Raw genomic sequence first — 27,275 nt, 5'->3', positions numbered from 1 at the left:
ATTTCCATATGGGAGGCTTTCTCTCCTATTACCCCTTTTGAAAAACACCAGCATTTTAGTGAAAAAAATCTAATTTTTTATTTTCACGTCCACATTTAGCAGAAATTTGTCAAACACCTGTGGGGTGTAAAGGCTCACTTTTTACGTTCCTTGAGGGGTGTTGTTTCCCACATTGTGTGCCATGTGGGGCTTTTTTTTTTTTTTTGCTGTTCTGGCACCATATCCGGCTTCCTAAATGCGCCATGCCCCCCAAAAACTATTTCAGGAAAATTTGCATCGCATCGCGATGTCCCGATCAGCCCGACTGAGCTGCCGGGAATCGCCGCGTCTGAAGGGTTAACAGCGGGCAGCACAATGATCGATGCCGCACTGTTAGCCCAGGGTTCCGGCTATGATTAGCAGCCGGGACCGACCCGGTGTGATGCGGGGTCACGGCGTGGCCCCGTTTTAAACACCTGACGTAGGGCGTACAGGTACGTCCTTAAGGAGTTAAAAAATATCTTAATTTCTAACTGTAAGGCCCCTTTCACACTAAACTTTCCTCCATTTTTTAAAGATCCGTTATGTTCTGTTATGAAAACCCTGAAAATCGCCCATTAAACGGCCGTTGCAAAATCCCATTATAGTCTGAAATTTTTACATTATCCGTTTTAACCCGTCATATCCCATTATTAATAACGGACATTATTTTGTTACAGGAGAGAGAACAGAAGAAATAGTGCATGCATAATGGAACATATAACGGATCTTTAACCCCTTAAGGACCAAGCGTTCTTCTATTTCTTGCACTTTCGTTTTTTCCACCTTACATTTTAAAAATCATAACCCTTTCAATTTTCCACCTAAAAATCCATATGATGGCTTATTTTTTGCGTCACCAATTCTACTTTGTAACGACATCAGTCATTTTAGTTTGCCTGCAGAGCACTTTACATCCACACATGGGGTATTTCCATACTCAGAAGAGATGGGGTTACAAATTTTGGGGCGCAATTTATTACCTCTTGTAAAAATTGTAAATTTGGGGGAAAAAGTGCATTTTAGTGACAACATTTTTTTTCATTTACACGTCCGAATTTAACGAAAAGTCGTCAACCACCTGTGGGGTGTTAAGGCTCACTGTACCCCTTGTTATGTGCCTGGAGGGGTGTAGTTTCCAAAATAGTATGCCATGTGGGGGATTTCTTGCTGTTATGGAACCATAGGGGCTTCCTAAATGCGACATGCTCTCCAAAAACCATTTCAGCTAAATTTGCTTTTAAAAAAGCCAAATGTGACTCCTTCTCTTCTGAGCATTGTAGTGCCCATGCAAAACACTTTACATCCACACATGGGGTATTTCCATACTCAGAAGAAATGGGGTTACAAATTTTGGGGGGACATTTTCTCCTATTACCTCTTGTAACAATGATAAATTTAGGGAAAAATGTTGAATTTTCTCTTTCACTTTGCTGCTATTCCTGTGAAACACCTAAAGGGTTAACAAACATTCTGAATATCATTTTGGATACTTTGAGGGGTGCAGCTTTTATAACAGGGTTATTTATGGGGTATTTCTAATATGAAGACCCCTCAAATCCACTTCAAAACATAACTGGTCACTGAAAAATTCCCATTTAAAAAATAAAGTGTAAATAAAAATAAACATATGTGGTATCACCGCGTGCGGAAATGTCTGAATTATAAAAATATATCATTAATTAAACCGCATGGTCGACAGCATACGTGAAAAAAAAATCCAAAGTCCAAAATAGCGTATTTTTGGTCCCTTTTTATAACATGAAAAAATGAATCAATAAGTCCAATCAATACATAAATTATACCACTAAAAACTTCAGATCACAGCGCAAAAAATGAGCCCTCAAACTGCCCCATACGCAGAAAAATAAAAAAGTTATAGGGGTCAGAAGATGACAATTTTAAACGTATACATTTTCCTGCATGTAGTTATGATTTTTTTAATCGTATGGACCTAAAGAATGAAGATAAGGTGTCATTTTTACCAAAAAATGTACTGTGTAGAAACGGAAGCCCCCAAAAATGACAAAATGGCGTTTTTTTCTTCAATTTTGTCGCACAATTATTTTTTTTCTGTTTCGCCGTAGATGTTTGGGTAAAATGACTGATGTCATTACAAAATAGAATTGGAGGCGCAAAAAATAAGCCATCATATGGATTTTAGATGCAAAATTGAAAGGGTTATGATTTTTTTAAAGGTAAGGAGGAAAAAACTAAAGTGCAAAAAACGGAAAAACCTAGAGTTGTTAAAGGGGTACTCTGGTGGAATTTTTTTTTCAATCAACTGGTGCCAGAAAGTTAAACAGATTTGTAAATTACTTCTATTAAAAAATCTTTACCCTGCCAGTACTTTTTAGCAGCTATATGCTATAGAGGAAATTCTTTTCTTTTTGAAAAATTTTTTCTTGTCCACAGTGCTCTCTGCTGACACCTGTTGCCCGTATCATTAACTGTTCAGAGCAGGAGAAAATCCCCATTGCAAACTTATGCTGCTTTGGACAGTTCCTGACATGGACAGAGGTGTCAGCAGAGAGCACTGTGGACAAAAAAGAAATTCAAAAAGAAAGAGTACCCCTCTAACTATATCAATAACAAAAAAATTTAAAATGAAAGTGTTAGCCCTTTAAAAAACGATGTGGAAAAAATTATAGATGATGGTCAGGAAAAAGCAAATATATTAAACACATTCTTCTCCACTGTATTCACCTTAAAAATCAAACGCCAGGTGAAATACAGCGAGATAAGGTAAACTTCCCTGTACTGGTCATCTGTCTAACCCAGGAAGAAGTACAGTGGGGCCTACAAAAAATCAGAATAGACAAATCACCAGTCCAGATGGCATTCACCTCTGTGTTCTAAAGTAATTAAAGGGGTATTCCAGGAAAAAACTTTTTTTATATATATCAACTGGCTCCAAAAAGTAAAACAGATTTTTAAATTACTTCTATTAAAAAATCTTAATCCTTTCAGTACTTATGAGCTTCTGAAGTTAAGGTTGTTCTTTTCTGTCTAAGTCCTCTCTGATGACACCTGTCTCGGGAAACGCCCAGTTTAGAAGACAATCTTAACTTCAGAAGCTCATAAGTACTGAAAGGATTAAGATTTTTAAATAGAAGTAATTTACAAATCTGTTTAACTTTCTGGAGCCAGTTGATATATATAATTAAAAGTTTTTTCCTTGAATACCCCTTTAAGTCATGTAATAGACAGACCCCTATTTTTAATATTCAATGACTCTATAGTGATAGGGACAGTTCTCCAGGACTGGCGCATAGCAAATGTGGTGCCAATATTTAAAAAGTGGTCAAAAAGCAGCCCCGGGAATGATAGGCCTGTTAGTTTAACCTCCGTTGTGTGTAAATTGTTTGAGGGTTTTCTAAGAGATGCTATTTTGGAGTATCTTGATAAAAATAAATGTCTGACTCCATATCGGCATGGCTTCATGAGGGATCAGTCCCCTCAAACTAACCTAATCAGCTTTTATGAGGAGGTGAGCTCCAGACTGGATCAGGGGGAATCGCTGGATGTTGTATATCTTGATTTTTTCCAAAGCATTTGATACGGTGCCACATTAAAGGCTAGTGCATAAAATTAGAAGGATTGGGCTGGGGGGAAATGTGTGTAAGTGGGTAAGTAACTGTCTCAGTGATAGAAAACAGAGGGTGGTTATTAATGATACTTATTCTGATTGGGTGACTAGTGGGGTACCCCAGGGGTCCGTCTTGGGTCCTGTTCTATTTAATATTTTCATTAATGACATTGAAGAGGAGTTGAATATTAAAGTAGAAATCTTTGCAGACGATACTAAACTCTGTAAAGTGGTAAACACAATAGAGAACAGTGAACTGTTAAAAATGGATCTGAATAGGTTGGAGGTTTGGGCTGGGAAGTGGCAGATGAGGTTCAACACTGATAAATGTAAGGTAATGCACATGGGGAAGAAAAATCCAGGCAGGGATTATGTATTAAATGGGAGTACACTTGGGACGGACGACTGACATGGAAAAGGACTTGGAAGTCTTGGTTAACAGTAAATTTAGCTGTAGTGACCAGTGTCAGGCAGCTGTGGCCAAGGCAAATAAAATAATGGGGTGCATCAATAGGGGCATAGATGCCCACTACAAGGAAATAATTCTATCACTGTACAAATCACTAGTACAAAAACATGGAATACTGTGTACAATACTGGGCACCAGTGTACAAGAAAGATATAGTGGAGCTGGAGAGGGTTCAAAGACAGGCAACCAGGGTAATACAGGGAATAGGAGGACTACTGTACCCAAAAAGATTATCAGAATTGGGGTTATTTAGTTTAGAAAAAAGAAGGCTTAGGGGAGACTTAATAACTATGTATAAATATATCAGGGGACAGTACAGAGATCTCTCCCATGATCTATTTATACCCAGGACTGTATCTATAACAAGGGGGCATCCTCTTCGTTTAGAGAAAAGAAGGTTTCTACACCAGCACAGATGGGGGTTCTTTACTGTAAGAGTAGTGAGACTATGGAACAGTAAGAGAGTACAAAAGGAGCCTGGATGCATTTTTGAAGATAAATAACATTACAGGTTATGTATACTAGATTTATAGGGACAGAAGGTTGATCCAGGGATTTATTCTGCCATATTTGGAGTTGGGAAGGAATTTTTACCTCTAGTATGAGGGTTTTTTTTTTTGCCTTCCTCTGGATGAACTCAGTAGGGACTCATTAGGGATATAGGTTGATGGACTCTGGTCTTTTTTTCAACCTTATGAACTGTGTTACTATGTTATATTTTAATAATTCAGACATTTACGCACGCGAGGATACCACATATGATTATTTTTATTATTTATTAAATGGTAAAAGGAGGGTGCTGTTAACCGTTAGTGCTTATGAGCACTTTCACTGTATAGGTCTCCCTATATAGGCAGTATGAAGAAAAGTGTATGGGGACCTTAAACCTTAGCTTTTATTTATTAGTTACATAAAATATAGCACTTAAAAAAAAATAAACATCATAAAGCTGCAACTGCCGCCACCAGTGTCAATGCTGCCAATCTATTAAATATACTTGTGCTGGTTTTCTGCACTCAATACAGTTTATCTTTAGTATTCCTTGGCTGAATGTGTCTAAATAAAGTTTGTGCACATATATTGGTGATTTGTCTACCATATATATAGGTTCCCAGTCATGTACGCATGTATACATCACATTATATTATATCCATGTGTCAAACTTCCAATCAATCTGTATATTGCACAATGTCCTCTATTGTATGTATCTGGATAGTACACAATTTTATTATGTTGAGTACACAATTGCACATAGTCCCTTGTATTGCACTATAGTTTGCTGCGTATCACATATTGCACAGTATTTGTGTGTGTGTGTGTGTTTGTGTATATATATATATATATATATATATATATATATATATATATATATATATATATACGGTATATATATTACACCTTGTCCTTTATTTGTGTACACCCTTATTCACACTGCATGACTATGCAAGCGTTTATGGCATGTGCATCTTGACACTTAGCTGTTTCCTTTAGTGGGCATATGTTTGTTTGCAGCCTCTGGACGTCATCCACATTTAGAAAATAGACCTACGCGTTTCATCTGATATGATTCGTCAGGGATCTTGTTTAGCACATTTTCTTTAGCTTCAGATACTTGTGTGCGGCTCTGGTGGCACTCAATACAGGGACACGCCTTCATGCAAATCCCAGCCTGTTATATCCCTGATTGTCCTGTCCTCACAGCCCCGGCGCACGTGCCCCCTCTTAGGGCTCGCGTGTGCCGGAGCTCTTACATTTAAAGGGCCAGTACTCAATTAATTAAGTGTCTTCACCTGCACCCTGTCTTTAAGTATCAGCTCCTCCATTTGTTCCCTGCCAGATCTTTGTTGCCTTTGTGCCCTAGAGAAAGCTACTGTGTTTCTGTGTTCCTGATATCTGTTTACCTGATCCTAGTTCCATTACCTGACCCTGCACTTGTGCCACCTACAGCACGGAAGCAAGTAGGCATCCTTGGGTGGTCATGTTAGGTGATCGGGATCATGCGGCTTTAGGTCCCACAATCAGGTTTAATAGCAGTATCTAAAGGGTAAATAACCTAGCCGCTGCAGGCTATTAGGTGTGGCCCCTGGATGATGTGGCCCAGAGCCCGCGGGGTTGCTCAGTCTAGCCAGTGCCATATCCATATTTTTTACAATTTTTTTTATCTCCTTAATACCTTGGATTTGTGCTCTTGATACTGTATAGTATGGATATTTGGACACATTTTGCATCAAATGAGCAGAGTAAAAATATAGATGATATTAACCGTACCAAAACAAGTAGGTCCATTTTAGAGATTTTTAGAAGTCTAGAAGTCTTGTTGATAAAGAAAATTATACAACAATGGGAAATTAAAAGTCTTAATAATTTGATAACCTCTAATATTCCTAAAGGTCTCACTGTATATAAAATACCTGCTAACCATTTGGTCAGTGAGGAATTTAACACAAAATGGAATACATTTTTAGCAAAAGTGTCTGTAGAAACTACCAAGATGGTGGTAGAGAGGAGACAACAACTATTATCAGAGTTGGACAACAAGATCTCATCTATGCGCACCACTATAGACACTTTAGAGAAGAATAGTGATTTTGACAAATTTCAAGAAAGTTTATGTAAGAAGTTTGATTCTGTTGAACATGAGATTATAGATAAAGATGAAAAAACAATTATGGAAAGAAAAAGCTGAGGACACTGACAAACTTGAGGCAAGTTCCAACACACAACAGACACAATACAATATTCCCATTTCTAACCAATACTCCACTCTCTCAGAAGATGATAATTTTTTAGAGTCACGCCAGACACCAACACAACCATCACACTCACAACCACGTTATGGCACATACCACAAATCACCTCAATACCACGGGCACCTAAGCCACCACAACAGACCCTATCAACCTCACTATTACTCACCACACGGACCATACGCACAATATCCCAAACACAAACCCCATTACAGACCACAATATAACTAATGTACCCCACGAGGAAGACTGTGGAAACGGTGGCACAGATACACCCAGCCCCCCTAGCTTTTTCCCAAACATTGACCCCCCACCACAAACCACAACCATTGCAAAAGGGAATATGCAGAGGTGGTAGACATAACAGAAGTGGGCAAACAACCAAAGAAGAAATTGAACAAACCGTGACAAAGGAAGATGCTATCTTTAATTTAAGCTCTACTACCCTTACTAAAAGCCAAATGTTCCTTCTAAATAAGGGTTTGAATTTCACCCCTAGTCAACCCTTGAACAAATTTGATACATACACCAGTGTGGAACAATACATGGGAAAGCTTTGTCTACCAAAATTTTATGAAAAATCCATTACAACTGACTAATACAATAGGACACACTAGTATCACTCCCACATTCAAACACAACACACTAAAAAAAAAATCTGCTTTTTACCCTAAATAGGAAAAAAGTGGAGACATTGGGTCTTTTAAAAAAAGCTATAGAAAACGATATTAGGAAAATTAAAATCCCCAAACAAATATGGGGCAATTTAACTCCCAAGGAAATCAACGCTATCAAACTACCTCAAGAAGATTCTTCCATTACCGTCAGACATTCCGATATCGGGGGGACGGGGGGTGGATTGTAGTTCTGGATACTGATAAATATGTAGCTGAATGAAAGGCAGTTGAATGACATCAACACATGCACTAAATTACAAAAGGATCCCATTGTGAAATATGCAAATTAAATAATGACCCTATGGTTTTTAGGCACATTGGACTCTCCTCCTTCTTTTTACAAACCACTGGTACGGCCATGGGCATCAGGTTTGCCCCCAGCTACGCCAATCTCTTTATGGCAGATTGGGAAGATCGAGTGATTACACCTCAGCTGAGAGGCGACCTGGTGTCTTGGCACTATTATATTGATGACATTTTCTTCGTATGGAGTGGAGCCAAGCAGTAATTAGATGATTTTATTATATCTCTTAATACCAATACTTTTAACCTACAATTCACGCCCCACATCAATGTCTGTTCAGTCGTATTTTTGGATCTTTAAAATTCGGCATCAGAACAAAATACCTTATATGCAGTACTTATCGTAAGCCTGCGGCCAAGAATGGCTTTATTGCATACAAGCTGTTATTTACCCCAATGGCTGTTTAACGTTCCGACAAGCCAGTTTTGTCGGTTAAAATGTAACTGCACCAACCCAGAACAATTTGAGATACAGGCAAAAATTTTAACAGAACAATTTTTGAATAAGAAATATCCAGTCCAGAACCTAAAACATTCATTGGATAAAGTACGTCAGTTGGACAGATCCACCTTTTTTTTTTTTTTAGGTGAAAGACAAAACTATTACACAAACAGAGGATAATCAACAGATATTGGCCCTTGTTGTGCCAGGATGAATTGTTGGGTGACATATTACCTGAGAAACCCCCTATCATCTACACAAGAGCTCCTAATTTGGGTATACAGGTAGCAACCACAGTTCACCAACTTTCTAGGTCTAAACTTAATCCAAACACTCGCTGTGGCAAGAACGATAAGAAGTAAACCAGGCACTGCTCTACATACAAGCACTCCCAGAAAATACCTCCTGATAGCTATGGTTTAAAATGCAGCTAGCTGTGTTCTTGGGTGCAAACTTCTAAATGATATAAGGCATCAGATATATACCATGCAGAGAAAAGAAATGAAGTCACACTCACCCAACATATTATTATTTTAATGACAACTGTCTAAGGTCAGTCACCTATTTTTTTGTTTTGTTTTTTGGTTGTAGACAATTGGGAATTTATCATTGGTTTACTACGCCATAGTCTAGTTGAATTTTTACAGTGGTCATGAATTTATCTTGTGTGATTTGTCGCACAATTTGGCACAGATCTACTCCAGCCCTGACCTGCCTTACAAAAATGGCTGTGGACAGCATCTTTACAAAGTGGAATGTGTATTAGACCAATATTTATAACATGCACTGCATCATTTATTAAATTTAGTGCACAAACACATTTTCCACCACACAAATGTAAGTGTTTAAAAAAAAATTCACCTACACCACCCTTATTAAATTCTCCCCAATATACTTATAGAATTGTGGTTTTTGCATTGATAAAAAGTATGGAAAAAGTTTTTTTTTATGCTAACATATGGCATAGGAGTGTGTCATTCAAAGTTACTTTTGGTTTAAATCAAGTTCTTATATTAAAGGGGTTCTCCACAATAAGGTGATTTTAGTACGTATCTGGCAGACAGTAATGGACATGCTTAGGAAGGATCTGCGCTTGTCCTGGGGATAAATGGCTATGTTGTGAGATTACCATAACACTGTGGCTTGTTTTTTGTGAACTAGTATTTCCTGTTTGACTTTTCTTTTTTTGACTACAAATCCCACAACTCCATTTTCCTCCATCCCACACATCAGCCACCCCACCCATTGAAACATAAATGAGTTGCAGACCTGTGGCTTTCAATCGGGTGCCTGCAGCTGTTGCATCAGTTGCAGATTGATCCCTCCACCCATTGAAGCAGACAGGCTCCCTGTCATCAGCTGACTAGTGAGTCAGGTCTCGGCCAACCTGGGAAAAATGAGACAACAGTCATTTTGTATGCTGTTAAAAATAAATAGTGGGGTAAAAATCACATAAGAATTGTGAGAAAATCGTTACACACAGGTACAGACACTATATTATGAACTACACTAACTTTACAGCCCCTGTAGCAAAGTCAAATAAAAAAAATCACGGAATACCCCTTTAAACTTATTTTTAATGAATTGTTTTGATGTTTTTTTCTAATTTTAAATGTTACTATGTACTTCATATATTTTAAAATAATCCTGAAATATTGCAGTTTTTATTATAACCATTACGCTTAATGTTAAAGAGAACTAGTCACCAAATAAACTTTTCTAAACTAACTCAGGCTATCTTCCCTTACTACTCCTAACACCCCTCTCACCCTTGAAAAATAAATAAATTTCTGAGCTTTAGAAATCTCTGTACTTTACCTTTCTTCTTGCTTACGTAGTGCAATCTCCCAGCAGGAGAAAGTGGGCCTTTCCCAGCAGGCATGACATCACTGAAGCCTGCTGGGGGACCACTTCCACCCTCACATTTTGCAGTGCTGTGATGAATAGAAGACCTCAAGCTCTGTGCAGCAGCTTTCAGTCTGTTTAGCTTTCAGTGAGGTTATTTGCAGCTTTCAGTCTGTTCAGCTTTTAATCTTTGCAGCTGTTAATGAGTCTCTTTGCAGCTGTCAATCAAGCTCAGTGCAGCGTAACACTTCCTGACATTGTTCTTCTGCCATTACAAGCAGGATACAAAAATCTGAGATTTTGTCCAGACTGAATGTGTTCTGGCCAAGAAGGGAGACTCCTGGTGGCCAGAAGTATACAGCAGAAAATAACATAAATGTTTTTTGTTTTTTAATGGAAGCAAATTACAAAAGTTATTATTTTGCATAAGGAATTAAATATTAAAAATCATGTTTAATGGGAGTGCCCATTTAAGGTGAGACTTATTGTTGGTACAGATCACTTTTCAGCAGTCTTGATCTCATCACAGACAGGAGTACATTAAATGGTGACAACAAACGATAACACAGTAGATGTTGTTCACAGCTAAGCCGCTTCCATCCGGACAACTTTCCTATTCATGTCAGCTGGACAGTTCCAGTCTATTGTTGCATATATCCATGGCTCCTATTGTAAAATATACTTCTTAATACTGTTAAAAACAGCTCAGGCAAGATGGCTGCCCCCACAATAATGTACAAAATATGAAATAAACTACAAACAGATGATGAAAACAAATGAAAAAAAGACACATTCTTAATAAGTATATCTTTGTGTTTTTATTTTTGCATAGAGATTGTGTTTTTCTATTATGAATATTTATTTTTGTACTTCAGCTATGTGTATAGGCATTTTTAGAGTATTTTATAATATAGCATGTATTCTGTTTTGGATGTAGCCTCACTGTCATACTCAAGATTGTGCTTGTTTCTTTTATAGGCTTGGTGTCTGGATATAGACAGCAACGAAAATTAATTGAAGACATAGACTGGTCCTATACAGGTAATGAGAAAAGACTTCTGTGTCATTGTAACAGTATGTTTTCATGTTAACAAAATAAACAATAGTAGTAATAATAATGAAATTAAAGGGGTACTCCGCTGCCCTGCTTCAGGAGCGCCTCTCCCCAGCATCCAGAAGTTTATTGTTCAGAATGCTGTGCGCGGGCTTCTGTGTTCCGGGCCCCCCTCGTGACATCATGCCCGCCCCCTCAACGAAAGTCTATGGGTAGGGGGTACGACGCAAGGGGGCGGGCGTGACGTCACGAGGGGCAGCCCTGAACACGAAAGACCGCGCACAGCGTTCGGAACAATAAACTTCCGGACACTGGGGAGCGGAGCTCCGGAAGCAGGGCAGCGGAGTACCCCTTTAAGTATTCTTAGTTGTTGATAACTTACCCACCTAATCTGAAGCAGTTATGACTGGCGAACCCATAGTAGTAAGCTAATTGCCAGTGGATCTGCATTCTGGTGAAGGGTTGTCTTGATAGAACAGCACATTTACAGTGTATTCATCACATCTTTTCAAACACTGTACTGAAATAACCCCAAAAGTGTTTAAAATGTATTTTATATCATATTGTTCTAGCAGTTTTAGCTTGTTTTTTCCCCATACAGATCATTGAAAGTGTTCCATTGATATTGAGCTTGTTCATATGGATGCACATAGAAAGCATAGCAGAATTAATACAAATTTATACAGACTAAAATTCTGATTTTTTAAATATATATCACATTTCAACCATTTTAAAATTAAACATTTGTAAATACATTGCAATACTTATCTTGTACCAGTCCTCAATTACAGGCTGCCACAATGATAGTCCAGGGGATCTGAAATCAAAGATTTCTTATGATATAAACCTATTAACCATTTCCTTTTTATGGGAATGCATCTCAGACTATGCTGATAATGGGTTACTGCCCATAATATAAGCCAAAATTCCTTATATGAGCATATGAACTCTAAAATATATTTCTAAATTAGTATTGTGCTTTAAAGAGGTATTCCAGAAAAAAAAAATTACAAATCTGCTTAACTTTCTTAAGCAAGTTGATATACATTTTTTTTTTCCTGGAATACCCCTTTAAGTATACAGCAATACAGAAAGACTAGGATGCTCCACATAAAAGAAACTTAGCCACCACCCCTAGATGCATCAAATCATGAAACACTTGAGACCATTCCTCTAAATATAATTTAAATTATATATGTATGCTTTAAATGTCAATGTGCACATTAGTTCTCTTGAACTTTAAAGGTATTCTAGATTTTTTATTTTATTTGACTGTGCCACAGGGGCTGTAAAGTTAGTGTAGTTCATAATATAATGTTTGTACCTGTGTTTGATGGTGGTCAAGCAATTCTTATGTGATCTTTGCCACAATGTTTATTGTAAACAGCATACAACAGGAGTGTCCCAGGTTGCACTTCGGCCTGAGACATTACATCATTAGTCAGGTGTTCAAAGGAGCCTGTCTGCTTCAATGAGTGGAGCGACAATTGTGTGGGAAGGAGATCCTTCTGCAGTGCATTGTAGTTTTGCAACAGCTGGAGGCTGTTAGAAAACACTGGTCTATTGATTACAGCACAGCATGGTAGGGGGTAGAGGTGTGCTTCAATGGTTGAGGTGGCTGATGTGTGGGAGGGAGAAAAGTGACTTCACACTTACAAACAAGGGATCATAGGACTTGTAGTTGAAGGGAGGGAACTCCAACAGAAAATAGCCATTTTACAAAGTTAGCAGGAATGTTATGGGGGACTCAGAACCCAGCCATTTAGCTCCAAGATTAGCAAAGATCCTTTCTAAGCATGTCCTGTGAGGTAAGTACTAAAATTACCTTATGGTGGATAACCCCTTTAATCTTGTACAAACAAAACAATGTATTTAGCACTTAAGTGAGAGTAAGCTTAAACAAGAATCAAAATCACAGAACTAAATAATATTTTTAATGTGAACACAATACAATCACCGAAAAAAACGCTAAAATTTAACTTTTATTAATGACTAGCTGAATACCTGGCGTTGCCCGGTTTTTCCTTCCTAATCCTTGTTGGGGAGGAAAATAAACAAAGGAGGAAGCTTTTGACTTCATATCCCATTCTCATATATTGTTGTCATATCCCAACCCCATATACCGTCCTCATATTTCGACCTCCTATCCCGACCTCCTATCCCATCATCATATCTCAACCTCATATCCCATCCTCACATCTCGTCCTCATATCCCGTCCTCATATCCCGATCTCCTATCCCTACCCCCTATCCCGTCCTCCTATCCCAACCTCCTATCCCGGCCTCCTATCCTGACCTCCTATCCTGACCTCCTATCTCGTCCTCAAATCCATTCCTCCTATCTCGACCTCCTATCCTGACCTCTTATCCCGACCTCATATCCCCACCTCCTATCCCGTCCTCCTATACTGACCTCCTATCGCGTCCTCCTCTCTTGACCTCCTCTCTCGTCCTCCTATCCCGTCCTTCTATCCCATCCTCCTATCCCGTCCTCCTATCTCGACCTCTTATCTCAACCTCCTATCCTGACCTCCTATCCCGACCTCCAATCCCGTCCTACTATCCAGTCCATTTATCCCGACCTCCTATCCCGACCTCCTATCCCGACCTCCTATCCCGACCTCCTATCCCGTCCTCCCATCCCGACCTCCCATCCCGACCTCCTATCCCGACCTCCTATCCCGACCTCCTATCCCATCCTCCTATCTCGACCTCCTATCCCGTCCTACTATCCAGTCCATCTATCCCAACCTCCTATCCCGTCCTCCTATCCCTACATATTATCCTGACCTCCTATCCCAACCTCCTATCCCGTCCTCCTATTTCGACCTCCTATCTCGACCTTCTATCTTGACCTCCTATCTCGACCTTCTATCTTGACCTCCTATCCTGACCTCCTATCCCATCCTCCTATCTCGACCTACTATCTCATCCTCCTATCCTTTCCTCATATCTTGACCTCCTATCTCGACCTCCTATCCCGACCTCCTATCCAGACCTCCTATCCCGTCCTCCTATCCCGACCTCCTATCCCGTCCTCCTATCCCGACCTCCTATCCCATCCTCCTATCCCATCCTCCTATCCCATCCTCCTATCTCGACCTCCTATCCCGACCTCCTATCCCGTCCTACTATCCAGTCCATCTAGCCCAACCTCCTATCCTGTCCTCCTATCCCTACATATTATCCTGACCTCCTATCCTGTCCTCCTATTTCGACCTCCTATCTCGACCTTCTTTCTTGACCTCCTATCTCGACCTTCTATCTTGACCTCCTATCAAAGCCTCCTATCCTGACCTCCTATCCCATCCTCCTATCTCGACCTACTATCTCGTCCTCCTATCCTGTCCTCCTATCTTGACCTCCTATCCTGACCTCCTATCCCGACCTCCTATCCTGACCTCCAATCCCGTCCTACTATCCAGTCCATTTATCCCAACCTCCTATCCCGTCCTCCTATCCTGACCTCCTATCCCGACCTCCTATCCCGTCCTCCCATCCTGACCTCCTATCCTGACCTCCTATCCTGACCTCCTATCCTGTCCTCATATCCCGTCCTCCTCTCTTGACCTCTTATCCTGACCTCCTATCCCGACCTCCTATCCAGTCCATCTATCCCAACCTCCTATCCCGTCCTCCTATCCCTACATATTATCCTGACCTCCTATCCCGTCCTCCTATTTTGACCTCCTATCTCGACCTTCTATCTTGACCTCCTATCTCGACCTTCTATCTTGACCTCCTATCAAAGCCTCCTATCCTGACCTCCTATCCCATCCTCCTATCTCGACCTACTATCTCGTCCTCCTATCCTGTCCTCCTATCTTGACCTCCTATCTCGACCTCCTATCCCAACCTCCTATCCAGACCTCCTATCCCATCCTCCTATCCAGTCCATCTATCCCAACCTCCTATCCTGACCTCCTATCCTGACCTCCTATCCCGTCCTCCTATCCCATCCTCCTATCCCGTCCTCATATCCCGACCTCCTATCCCGTCCTCATATCCCGACCTCCTATGTTGACCTCCTATCCCGACCCGTAATATGTGTACCAGGTATTGAAATATCGTCTGCCGTACTGAAGTTATGTGGGAACATATATTTTCCATTGATTTGCATGGGACTTTAAACAAAAACCCAGACCCTCACAAATGGGGGGTAGTTAAGGGTTAAATTAACTATCCTATATTTTAAGTGGAAATATAAGTAACATGTGACCAAGTATTATCGAAATATCTCCCGCCGTTTGGAAGTTATGCAATAACATATATTTCCCATGGACTTGTATGGTATTTTAAACAGAAACACCGCCCCTGGCAAATGGGGATCAATAAGGGTTAAATCACCTATCCTCTGTTTACTGTTGACATATAAGTAACATGTGTGCCAAGTTTCATGTTAATATCTTTAGCCGTTAGGACGTGATGCTGGAACATACACACATACATACACACAGACACACACACACGCACACACATTGAGTTTTATATATATACTAGCTGAGTACCGGGCGTTGCCCGGTTTTTCCTTCCTAATCCTTGTTGGGAGGAAAATGAACAAAGGAGGAAGCTTGTGACTTCATATCCCGTCCTCATATATTGTTGCCATATCCCAACCCCACATCCCGACCTCCTATCCCATCCTCCTATCTCGTCCTCCTATCTCGACCTTCTATTCCGTCCTCCTGTCCCGTCCTCCTGTCCCATCCTCCTGTCCCGTCCTCCTGTCCCGTCCTCCTGTCCCGTCCTCCTGTCCCGTCCTCCTGTCCCGTCCTCCTGTCCCGTCCTCCTATCTCGACCTCCTATCCCGTCCTCCTATCCCGACCTCCTATCCCGACCTCCTATCCCGACCTCCTATCCCGACCTCCTATCCCGACCTCCTATGTTTACCTCCTATCCCGATCCGTAATATGTGTACCAGGTATTGAAATATCGTCAGCCGTACTGAAGTTATGTGGGAACATACATTTCCCATTGATTTGCATGGGACTTTAAACAAAACACCCCACCCTCACAAATGGGGGTAGTTAAGGGTTAAATTAATTATCCTATATTTTAAGTGGACATATAAGTAACATGTGACAAAGTATTATCGAAATATCTCCAGCCATTTGGAAGTTATGCAGTAACATATATTTCCCATTGACTTGTATGGGACTTTAAACATAAGCCCCGCCCCTGGCAAATGGGTGTGAGTAAGGGTTAAATTACCTATCCAATGTTTGTTGTTGACATATAAGTAACATGTGTGCCAAGTTTCATGTTAATATCTTTAGCCATTTGAAAGTTTTTGTGGAACATACACACATACATACATACATACATACATACATACACACACACACACGTTGAGTTTTATATATATATAGATAGATTAAAATTTCCAAAAAATGGCCACCAAAAAACACATGTGATTTTCATACAGCAATGAAAGTGTTATCAAGAAACAGAGATCTATGAATATAGTCCACCCTGTGTGGTGGTAATACATAAACCCAAAGTATCCCTCGATCGGGATACCACAAGTTTTAGGAGACTTACAAAATAGGTCCAGGTATTGATATTGCTAAAGGATAGGTGAGGGGATATAGGGTTTATTGGATGGGGAGGGAAGGCCTAAGGAGATGTTAGGCCTATAAGGTGTGGCCTCTACCTGTCTCACCCTGTTGATGGCTCCCTATCCTACCCCTATACCTAGGCAAAGTGATCTGTCCTGAAAAGGACGGCCCGCTCCGGAACCTACCCCTGATGGTCCTGCGTTTTGCCCTATGGTATGGACAATTAGGAGAACTATCTGTCTCACTAGGCAGTACCTGTCTAAATACAGGGGTGGGAGAAGGAAAGGTTTAGCCTATTGCCATTTACATGTGTGAACTTAGTAAAGATGGATGCATCTGAATATGATGTAGATATAATATAAACAATAAATAAATAGATGTGCACAAATATCAATTGTCCCTCTACACGCAGATAACATGCAGATAAACACAGATACCTATTCATACTCAAATGGACACAGATATTACACAATTACTGTTGGGCAAATAGTGCCCCTGGGTGTCCATTCCCTTCAATATGCAAATGGTTGTTCACATATGATCTTGTTTAACAGCGTAAAGAAATATCTATGATATATAAACAAGCTTTCTTTTGCTCATTTCTGAGGAGACAGTCTAGAATGATAGGGCAATAGGAGCAATATACTTATCTGGACCCAGGTGTTGCTAAAATTCACCTCAACGCATTTCTCACCCCATTCGTCAGGAGACGGTGGGGGGCATAGATGGTATCATGAAGAAATGATTATGAAGATGATGGCCAGTCCATGATGTAGGATGATATCAAATATGATGCGGCCATGATGGGGGAAGTGACATGTACTCCTTTATGTGTTAAGGGGGAAAGAATTAGCCAATCATAGTTAGCCTTCCTTTGTTTCAGATGTTCGACATCCAATCATGTCGTCCCAGGTATACATGTTGTCCCGCGGTAACTGGATGCTAATTGCAAGATCCATGGGCATCTTACGTCACCTCCGGCTGATGACGCGGGATGTATAACATCGCGCGCTGCAGGGAAAGATTTATGTCGCGTACTGGTATCCAAGATACCAGTCAGGTGATTGATCACATGAGCGCGACATCACGTCCAGCCAGTCCCATAGAGGAAATGCTCTTTGGACTGCCGGATTCAATCACATTACCAGGTATGTCACCTGACCATGTGATCAAGTGCATCATCGTGTACATCGCTGGCCACACCTCTAGAGAGAGTACTGTAGTGATGGATCTGCGCAACCGCCATGCACGCTGCTAAGAAAAAATGTGAATATCATATTAGAGTTAATTAGACCAGACAGGTCTCGCCGTATAGGAGTATCTGAAATCATGAAGTACAAATAATGGATGAAATTGTGAGTAATGTGACCTTATTGGCTATAACCCTGATGATAACAGAGGTTATCAAAAATCACCATAAAGGTGGTATATGTAACAACACTGACCATATGACCAATATACCCTATACCCCCCCCCCCCACCACCTATCCTTTAGCAATATCACTACCTGGACCTATTTTGTAAGTCTCCTGCTTTCAGGAGCAAACTTCGAGGGATACTTTGGGTTTATGTATTACCACCACACAGGGTGGACTATATTCATAGATCCCTGTTTCTTGATCACACTCTCATTGCTATATGAGAATCACATGTGTTTTTCGGTGGCCATTTTTTGGACATTTTAATAATTAATAAAAGTTACATTTTAGTGTTTTAAACAAGAATCGGCGTGAACGCAGTCTTACAAATGTAGGATAATCTATGTAAACATTACATAAAACCAGATACAATAGGAAATTATAAAAACGTACATGAAAAGGAGGAGGTTCTGTAGAAAGAACTGATAGGAACCTGATAGAAACCCTGACACGTGCAAAATAAAATGGATAGTAATACAATTTGTATCTAACGTAATGGAAAACCACTGCTATTTGTTCTAAATGCCACTAGCAATGTATACAGGTGTCCAGAATTTTCTACCATTTTTAATATTTTTATATGAAACCATAATTGGATGGGCTTTCTATGGGCCCACAATAGGAAACTATTTTCACTGCAAACTGTCAAACTACACAAAAGATGCTCACATCCTATTTTGCATGTCAGGTTTTTTCTCCACTAAAATCAAGTTAAATAAGGGGCATCTAATGGAACTTCGACAGACCCTATCAAAGTAAATGGGGCTTGTCAGGTTCTGTTGATGTCCGGTTCCTAGTCAGGTGTTCTAACGGAGCTCCCTATCAGAACTCCACAATGCTGATGTGAACCAAGTCTAAGATATTTTAATATTTCTGAATCAACCACTAAGAATTGCAGCAAGTGATATCATCAAAGTAAGTTTCACATCGGATTGACTCTTTTAGTGTCAAAAGGATACATTTATTGAAATATACATATAACAAATGTGAATAAGATACACACACACAAGCAATGTAAATAAAGTAGGAGACTGCATAGGGGAAACAATAAACAGGGAAAACTCAGGAAATAGGGAGGAGGGGAGGAGTGGGGGTTGCAGTCATAGAAGAGTAATAGCAGAAATGTCATCCATTAGTAACAACCCCTACCCCTTAATTCCCTGGTTGAACTTGATGGACATATGTCTTTTTTCGACCGTACTAACTATGTAACTATGTAACATATGAATAATCAGAAGGCTTGGTGCGCAAAGATGAGTTGCCTTTTTAGGACCCATTATTGTGAAATTGGCCATCAATGGATTCTTTGTTACTCTAGTGAGCCAATCCAACCATGGATTAAATAGCCTGTACACCTTTTACGCTTTGGCAAGTTTAGATAAAATGTTTCCTGCACCATGAATAGCTTTTCTACTACATCATACAGAAACGATCACTAAGAATAGGCATATAAAGCTGCACACACAGTGCAATAGGGCAACACAAGTCTATTCTAAGCATAACTCTAAAAAAAAAGGCTGCTCTATACTTACAATAAACAGCTTTATAATCCTGTTTAGGAGTCCTCCGGACAGTGGAAGAGGTGAGGCTCGAGGTCACATCCCCTCATTCCCTGGCTACGTCACTCTGTTGATTGACACACAAGGATTGCTTGCCCATAGTGACCCTTTGTACTTCTCCTGAGCTGTCAATCAACAGCGCAATGTAGCCAGAGAGAAGTGGTGCAGCCCCGGAGTATAGCGGACATCGGTCCCCACCTCCTACTGTCTAGTCCACTCCTGGATTTATTTACAGCTATTGATTTTAAGATTACAGCAGCCTTCAATTTCATCAAAGTTATGCCTAGAATAGGCTTATGAAGCCCTTACTGACCTGTGTGTGCAGCCTTACTGACCTCTGTGTGCAACCCTTCTGACCTGTGTATGCAACCCTACTGACCTGTGTGTGCAACCCTACTGACCTGTGTGTGCAGCTCTATTGTCCAATCCCATGAACTCTAATACTAATTTTAAGTGGCCATGTGCAGTCATTATTTTTGTCAATATTGCCCGTTTTTATTTAGTATTTTCAGGATTATTCACCATTATATATAATATCTATTTTGCAGAAAGCTTAAGCCAAACAAATTGGGTGAAAAAATATCCTGCATGCAATGGTGCCAAACAGTCTCCTATCAACATTGATGAGGATCTCACACAGCTAAATCTGAATCTGAAGAAACTAACATTTCAAGGCTGGGAACAAATATCTAATCATACTTTAATTCGAAACACAGGAAAAACAGGTATGTTTTTTTTTCCCCCTTTCGATGTGCTGCACCTGAAAAATTAGTTATTATCACAAAGGAATGTGAACTTTTACATTCATTGTACAGTCCTGTTGTATTTTGCCTGGAGTCATGCAGATTTTGCCATGTTTTTTAGCGTGTAACCTTAAATTACAATGTTGTGGAGTCATTGATAGTTCTGCTTCTTTGAAGTGTGTTCTGAATATGTCAGACATTCTACCTAAAAATTAATCCTGCATATTTCAGTGTGTTGAGTTTTCTGGTTACTCTAAATAAAGATTATTCTTTATATAATGAAAAGTAATATGTGTTATAAATAATAGAAGCAGCACTCCAGCTCACTCGCCACTGGGAAGCCGCAGCACGAAAGATGCAGGACGGCACCAGGAAATATTAAAAGAAACACGTCTCCAGTTCGGAAATGTTACTAAAAACTTTTGGCTTTATTTCCACACCGACATGGGTACACAGAAACAAATCATGGAATGGTAGTGATGTGTTTCAGGTGCAGCGCATTCCATTCCATGGTTTGATTTTATGTATCCATGTTGGTCTGGGAATAAATCCCAAAGTTTTAGCAACATTGCTGAGCTGGAGTCGTGTTTCTTTTTTTCGTGTTCTAAGTAAGATTGATAAAGGATGTCTTATAAGGAAACAAACCACATTGCCTTGTTTAAAGGAGTAGTCCAGTATTGTAAAACTTATCCCCTATCCTAAGGAGAGGGGACAAGTTTCAGATCACGGGGGGTCCGACTCCTGGGACCTGCCGCAATCTCCCGTACGGGGCCCTGGCTCTCCGGCCAGAGAGCGCTTGTCGACCACCACACGAAGCGGCAGCCGACACGCACCCTCAATATAGCGCTATGGCAGAGCCGGAGATTGGCAGCGCTCTGGCTCTCCCATAGAGTTTTATTGAGGGGGCATGTCGGCCGTTGCGGTGGTTGACAGGCCCCCTTACTGAAGATCCACATCACGGAACGGGACAAGGTGAGACTGCCAGGGCCCCGTACGGGAGATCGCGGGGGTCCCATCGGTCGGACCCCCCGCAATCTGAAACTTATCCCCTATCCTTTGAATAGGAAGAAGTTTTTTAATACTGGAGATCTCCTTTAAAGGAAACCTGTCACCTGTGTCACTTGCACTAACCTGTCGGTACCAACAGACAGTGCAGGTGACACTGGTGACAATAGTACTCACCTTGTCCCGTTCCGTGGCATGGATCTTTAGTAATTTCCTCCAGTAGCTCCAGTCCCGGCAGCCAGCTTGGGGCACTGGTGGAGCTTACTGACGTCACCACTGCTGCGAGACCCTGCAGAGAGCAGCAGCGGCTTGGGGCATGGGCGGAGCTTAGTGACATCACGACTGCTGCACCCTGCTGGGTCCCGCTGTGAGAGAACAGCAGCCATGATGTCAGTAAGCTCCACCTGTGCCCCAGAGCTAACGGAGGAGATTACCGAAAATCCATGCTACGTAACGGGACAAGGTGAGTACCATTGTCATCAGTGTCACCTGCACTAGTGCCTGCAATTAGCTGAACTCAGTGTGACATGTTGAGCACCAAAAGCAGGAAGAAGACTGGGGCCAGAGGACAGGAGAGTGATTCCAGCACCACCAGGGGAGCAGTGTAAAGTAAGTTAAAGGGGTATTCCAGGCCAAAACTTTTTTTTATACATCAACTGGCTCCGGAAAGTTAAACAGATATGTAAATTACTTCTATTAAAAAATCTTAATCCTTCCAATAGTTATTAGCTTCTGAAGTTGAGTTGCTGTTTTCTGTCTAACAGCTTTCTGATGACTCACGTCCCAGGAGCTGTGCAGCTTCTATGGGGATATTTTCCCATCATGCACAGCTCCCGGGACGTGACATCATCATTGAGCAGTTAGACAGAAAACTTCAGAAGCTAATAACTATTGGAAGGATTAAGATTTTTTAATAGAAGTAATTTACAAATCTGTTTAACTTTCCGGAGCCAGTTGATGTATAAAAAAAAGTTTTTGCCTGGAATATCCCTTTAAAGGAAATCTGTCATAAGTGTCACCTGCACTAACCTGTAGGTACTGACAAGTTAATGCAGGTGACATTGGTGACAGATTTCCTTTAATGTTTAATATTTTAGCTGCAGCAGCTGGAGTTCTCATTTAAATAGCTTACAGTGCCCTGATCACAGAACTTTTTACAGTTTGTTATAAACCCTCCTGTTCTCTCTGTGTCATTACCTATTTCTGATTTTGGCTAATATACTTACCAAAATAAGGACCAAATACTGCATGTGAACCCAGCCTTTCAATTAGTATTTTAGTCAATATTTTTAGGCAAAGCCAGGAGGGGAACCAACACAAATAAAAAGTCCAATAAGATTTGTATTGGCTAAAAATACTAATCAAAATGGTATGTGTGAACCATGCATTTCATCTAGAGCCACGGGATTCCTCAATGTTTTCCTAAATCCAGTTAAACGGTACAGAATTGTATTCTTACAATGATATATTTAACGGCTCATTACTTGCTTACTATGTAGGTTGATTGATGCTCCTCTAGGGCAAAAATATACTTCGGATTACCACCTGTTTGACAAGCCTGTTTATAGTCATCTATGCAGTGACAGAAACTTCTAGAGGGAGGCACAACATGCTTTCATCATTTAAATGTAAAGATAAGAAAAATATTAAATGAAATACATGTACAATAAGTGACATTGTGTTGTCAGTCAAATCTTATACAAAACATAGGAGAGGTCTGTATTGAAGTGTAAGTTGTGGGATGTTTTTTTATTGATTCTATGTAACCTTGTAGTCTGGAGATCTACAGTGTATTTAAAGGACAAAGCAGAAATCAATGTTTAACAGTAATTTAGTAGATGACCTTAAATTGCTCTCAAGGGAATCTTAAATACAAAAATATATATTTCTGAACATTTTGGACACCTTTGACTTGTCGAATATCCATGTTATTTTAGTAGTCACGGCAGAGTGATTCATAAACCTTTTTGTTTTGCATGGCTTGTCAGTATAGGATTAAATACAAAGATCAAGAAATGACAATGGAAACGGTTCACAGAAATGTTTGATGTTTCCTTTGTACAGACACTTTGAATTAAAACTACTGGCAACTTCTCTAGAAAACATAAAGACACCTGTCTAAAAAACATCTTATAGGTGACACGCATCAATGTTTCCCTTGTAAGACTGTAGTGCTAAGAATATAAACAACAAAAACAATTGGAAATAATACAGTTAAAGAGTTTTTTTTTTTTCATCATAAATAATTAGTTTTTGTGGTCCCTTTGTTAACCGTTTAACATCTGTCAGAAGGGTTTGATCTTATGAGCCATCTTTGTACAGTGTATAGGGTCGCAGCTGCAATACCGGTTGTGCAATCCCAGAGACTGGTGACAGCTGGTGGCTTCTATGCAGGGGATGTGTTCTTTACAGGCTGGGTTAGATACCTACAAAACATGAACCGCTGCCTATTCTATGACATGACAGTTGTCTTTAAGCCTTGTTATGTCTGTACTGTTCATGGCTAGCCTGGCCCTGTTACATGTTATTTTAGTAAAAGACAAAAATAAAACAATAAACCTATCTTTGCCCTTACCGACATGCTTGTGTAAAAATAACAGGCCTTGAACAGTGGACAGTGACACTATTCCAACTTTGTATATATGATGATGGGGCTGGTAAAAACTTTTGTTAGACTGCTTGAAAGGAGTAGATTGACATCAGTGATGTATATATAAGAAAAAGTCAAAACGGTAGCGCCATAACGCTAGGTTTCCATACAGGTTTTTTTGGGAAAACTGCCATTGCAGTTTTTGGGCAAAAGTCAGAAGTGCATTCAAAAGGAATAGGAAATATAATGGAAAGACTTTCACTTCTCCTGGATCCACTTCTGCAGTGGCAGTTTTAAAAAAAACGGCACAGGAAAACCTGTGTGAAAACCTAGCCTTATGGTGCTTAGTCTTTCATTCCATGACCCTTGGGGCAGTTCTCAGCCCATGTGTTGCTAAAACTGCAGTTCCTTTTGAAAGGAAAGTTCTACATAGGGTCACACTACCAAGTAAAACCAACCGAGACTTGACTCATCTCTCTGAGCCCTATAGCAGCCTTGTGCCCTGCCTTGAAATATATGCACCACTGAATCCAGTTTATGAAGGATTTAGTCATATACATGTAGAAACCAGTGCTGGACCAGGAACTGTTCCAGGTTTAGAGAGAAATTCATAAATCTGTGACATAAATTTCATATGGACTGGAGAAATAACAAATAATGTAACAAATAATTTTCTCTGTGGAAACCTTTCATAGACATACTAATGAGATAGATCAATAAGAAAAAAAAACATTCCCTACTCAAAGGCAATAATAAAAAGGAATAACTGGAATTACACAACACAACTGAGAACGAGAGACTCTTCATGACAAGCTGCCACAAGATGAGCGAACATTCTTCTGTTTCAACAGAGCAACAAACTGAGCATCACACATGACCTGTACTGTCCTTCTGCTTTAAGGAGTTCACCTCTACCCCACACCCCGCTTATTTGCTACAGCCAAATTTTTTTTTTATTTTTTTTTTTACTATTATATGAAAATAAATGTAAGCACCTCTGTCATCACAGCACTGCAGTATGACTATGGCATTAAACACAATTGCTGACAAAATAAAAATAATCTGCTGGGTTGCTATGGTCAATGTCTATAATTTATTTTGCACTCAATTTCATTCTTGAAGTCTTGTATTCCATATTGTATTGTAACTTATTGTTTCAATTGCATAGTTTGTATTTTATTGTCTTCACAACTCAAGTCAGAAGCTTGTGGTGAGGGTTATATTGTGTTTAAAATGTCATTTATAGTATTCAGAATAATGCATATTTATCCCATTGCTTTTCATAAAATGTTTTTTTCTTGCTTCTGCAGTGGAAATTAACTTAACTGGAGAATATTATCTTAGTGGTGGTGCCTTAGATACAGTTTATCGAGCTAGCAGAATAACATTTCACTGGGGAAAATGCAATGCTACTTCAGATGGATCAGAACACAGTTTGGAAGGCCAGAAATTTCCTTTAGAGGTAATTGTTGTTTCTTTTTTTTTTTTCCTATTGCAATGCTTTTTACATCCCTAAATTTAAAATGTTGCCAAGTAATCTCTTCAAAATACACTGCTCAAAAAAATAAAGGGAATACTAAGATAACACACCCTAATTCTGCAAGCAGCAGAACATTCTCCATGACGTCTCCAGACTCTGTCACGTGTGCTCAGTGTGAACCTACTTTCATCTGTGAAGAGCACAGGGCGCTAGTGGCAAATTTGCCAATCTTGGTGTTCTCTGGCAAAAGGCCAAACATCCTGCAGGGTGGTGGGATGTAAGCACAACCCCCATCTGTGGACGTCAGGCCCTCATACACCCTCATGAAGTCTGTTTCTGACTATTTGAGTGGACACATGCACATTTGTGGCCTGCTGGAGGTCATTTTGCAGGGTTCTGGCAGTGCTCCTCCTTGCTCAACCACGGTTTTAGGTCCGGTTGTAAAAGCGCATACGGCGCAAAAATGAGCCGACCGGACCGAACGTTTCACTCCGGTCGGCTCATTGAAATGAATGACATACGGGAGCGCATACGGTTACATACGGGAGCGCGAGCTTTTAGCTCCCTCCTGCCGTATGCGCTCCCGTATGGGACAAAACGTAGTGTGGACCCAGCCTAAGCCAGGTGTGACTTGGCTAAGCTTTGCAACTTTTTATTGGAGGGGTTTGCAACTTTTTTTTTATGTGTGACAATTGCACTTTATAAAATCATGACGACTATAAAGTATAAACTGAAAGTTGCTTTGGTAAGGCGGTTTGGTACTTTCTGCATACTCACAAAAGTTGCAAACAAAAGTGCATTTTGTGCAAAAAAAATCTCTAAAATATATCTCCCCCATGACTCTACAAATTGCATTTAGCCAGGAATTGAAAGATAATTAAATATTATTACTGAATACTGAAATGAACAATGATACAGAAGACCCTTTATACACATATATTAGCTGGTTAATAACATTTACTAGTTGTTTCATATAAGTCTTTTGCATTCTCAAATCACATAGCCATCCAATGTTCAAGGGTTTATTTAAACCTGTTAAGGACCCAGGGCGTACCTGTACGCCCTGAGTCCGCTCCCGATCTATAACGCGGGGCCACGGCCGGGACCCGTGGCTAATAGCGCGCGGCACTGATCGCGCTGCCGTGCGCTATTAACCCTTTAGACTTGGCGTTCAAAGCTGAAAATGAAAGTGAAACCATGCCGGTTAGCTCAGGGAGCTGTTCGGGATAGCCACGGTGAAATTGCGGCATCCCGAACAGCTTACAGGACAGCGGGAGGGTCCCTACCTGCCTCCTCGTTGTCCGATTGCCGAATGACTGCTCAGTGCCTGAGATCCAGGCATGAGCAGTCAAGAGGCAGAATCATCGATCAGTGGTTTCTTATGAGAATCACCCCCCTTTTCCCATAAAAAAAAACAGTGTAAATAAAAATAAACATATGTGGTATCGCCGCATGTGGAAATGTCCGAATTATAAAAATATATTGTTAATTAAACTGCACGGTCAATGGCGTGCGCGCAAAAAAATTCTAAAGTCCAAAATAGTGCATTTTTGGTAACTTTTTATATCGTGAAAAAATGAATAAAAAGCGATCAATAAGTCTGATCGATGCAAAAATGGTACCGCTAAACACTTCAGATCACGGCGCAAAAAATGAGCCCTCATACCGCCCCATACGTGGAAAAATAAAAAAGTTATAGGGGTCAGAAGATGACAATTTTAAACGTATAAATTTTCCTGCATGTAGTTTTGATTTTTTCCAGAAGTACGAAAAAATCA

At 40.2% G+C, this 27,275-nt stretch overlaps 1 protein-coding gene across 6 annotated transcripts in view; it reads left to right on the top strand.

Moving 5' to 3' along the window:
- The window catches only part of PTPRZ1 (protein tyrosine phosphatase receptor type Z1), a 263,148-nt gene that overhangs the window by 90,314 nt on the left and 145,559 nt on the right, over positions 1-27,275 (top strand). For all 6 annotated transcript variants that reach the window (XM_056573798.1, XM_056573803.1, XM_056573802.1 and 3 more), the window contains exons 2-4: positions 11,069-11,131; positions 20,228-20,404; positions 25,328-25,479. In XM_056573798.1, the coding sequence (XP_056429773.1) occupies positions 11,069-11,131; positions 20,228-20,404; positions 25,328-25,479 (392 nt within the window). The remainder of the gene's footprint in view (positions 1-11,068; positions 11,132-20,227; positions 20,405-25,327; positions 25,480-27,275) is intronic.

The sequence above is a fragment of the Hyla sarda genome, chromosome 4 (assembly GCF_029499605.1).
Source record: "Hyla sarda isolate aHylSar1 chromosome 4, aHylSar1.hap1, whole genome shotgun sequence".
NCBI lineage: Eukaryota > Metazoa > Chordata > Amphibia > Anura > Hylidae > Hyla > Hyla sarda.
Note: the sequence above shows the minus strand (reverse complement) of the source record. Positions and strands in the feature narration are given on the sequence as shown.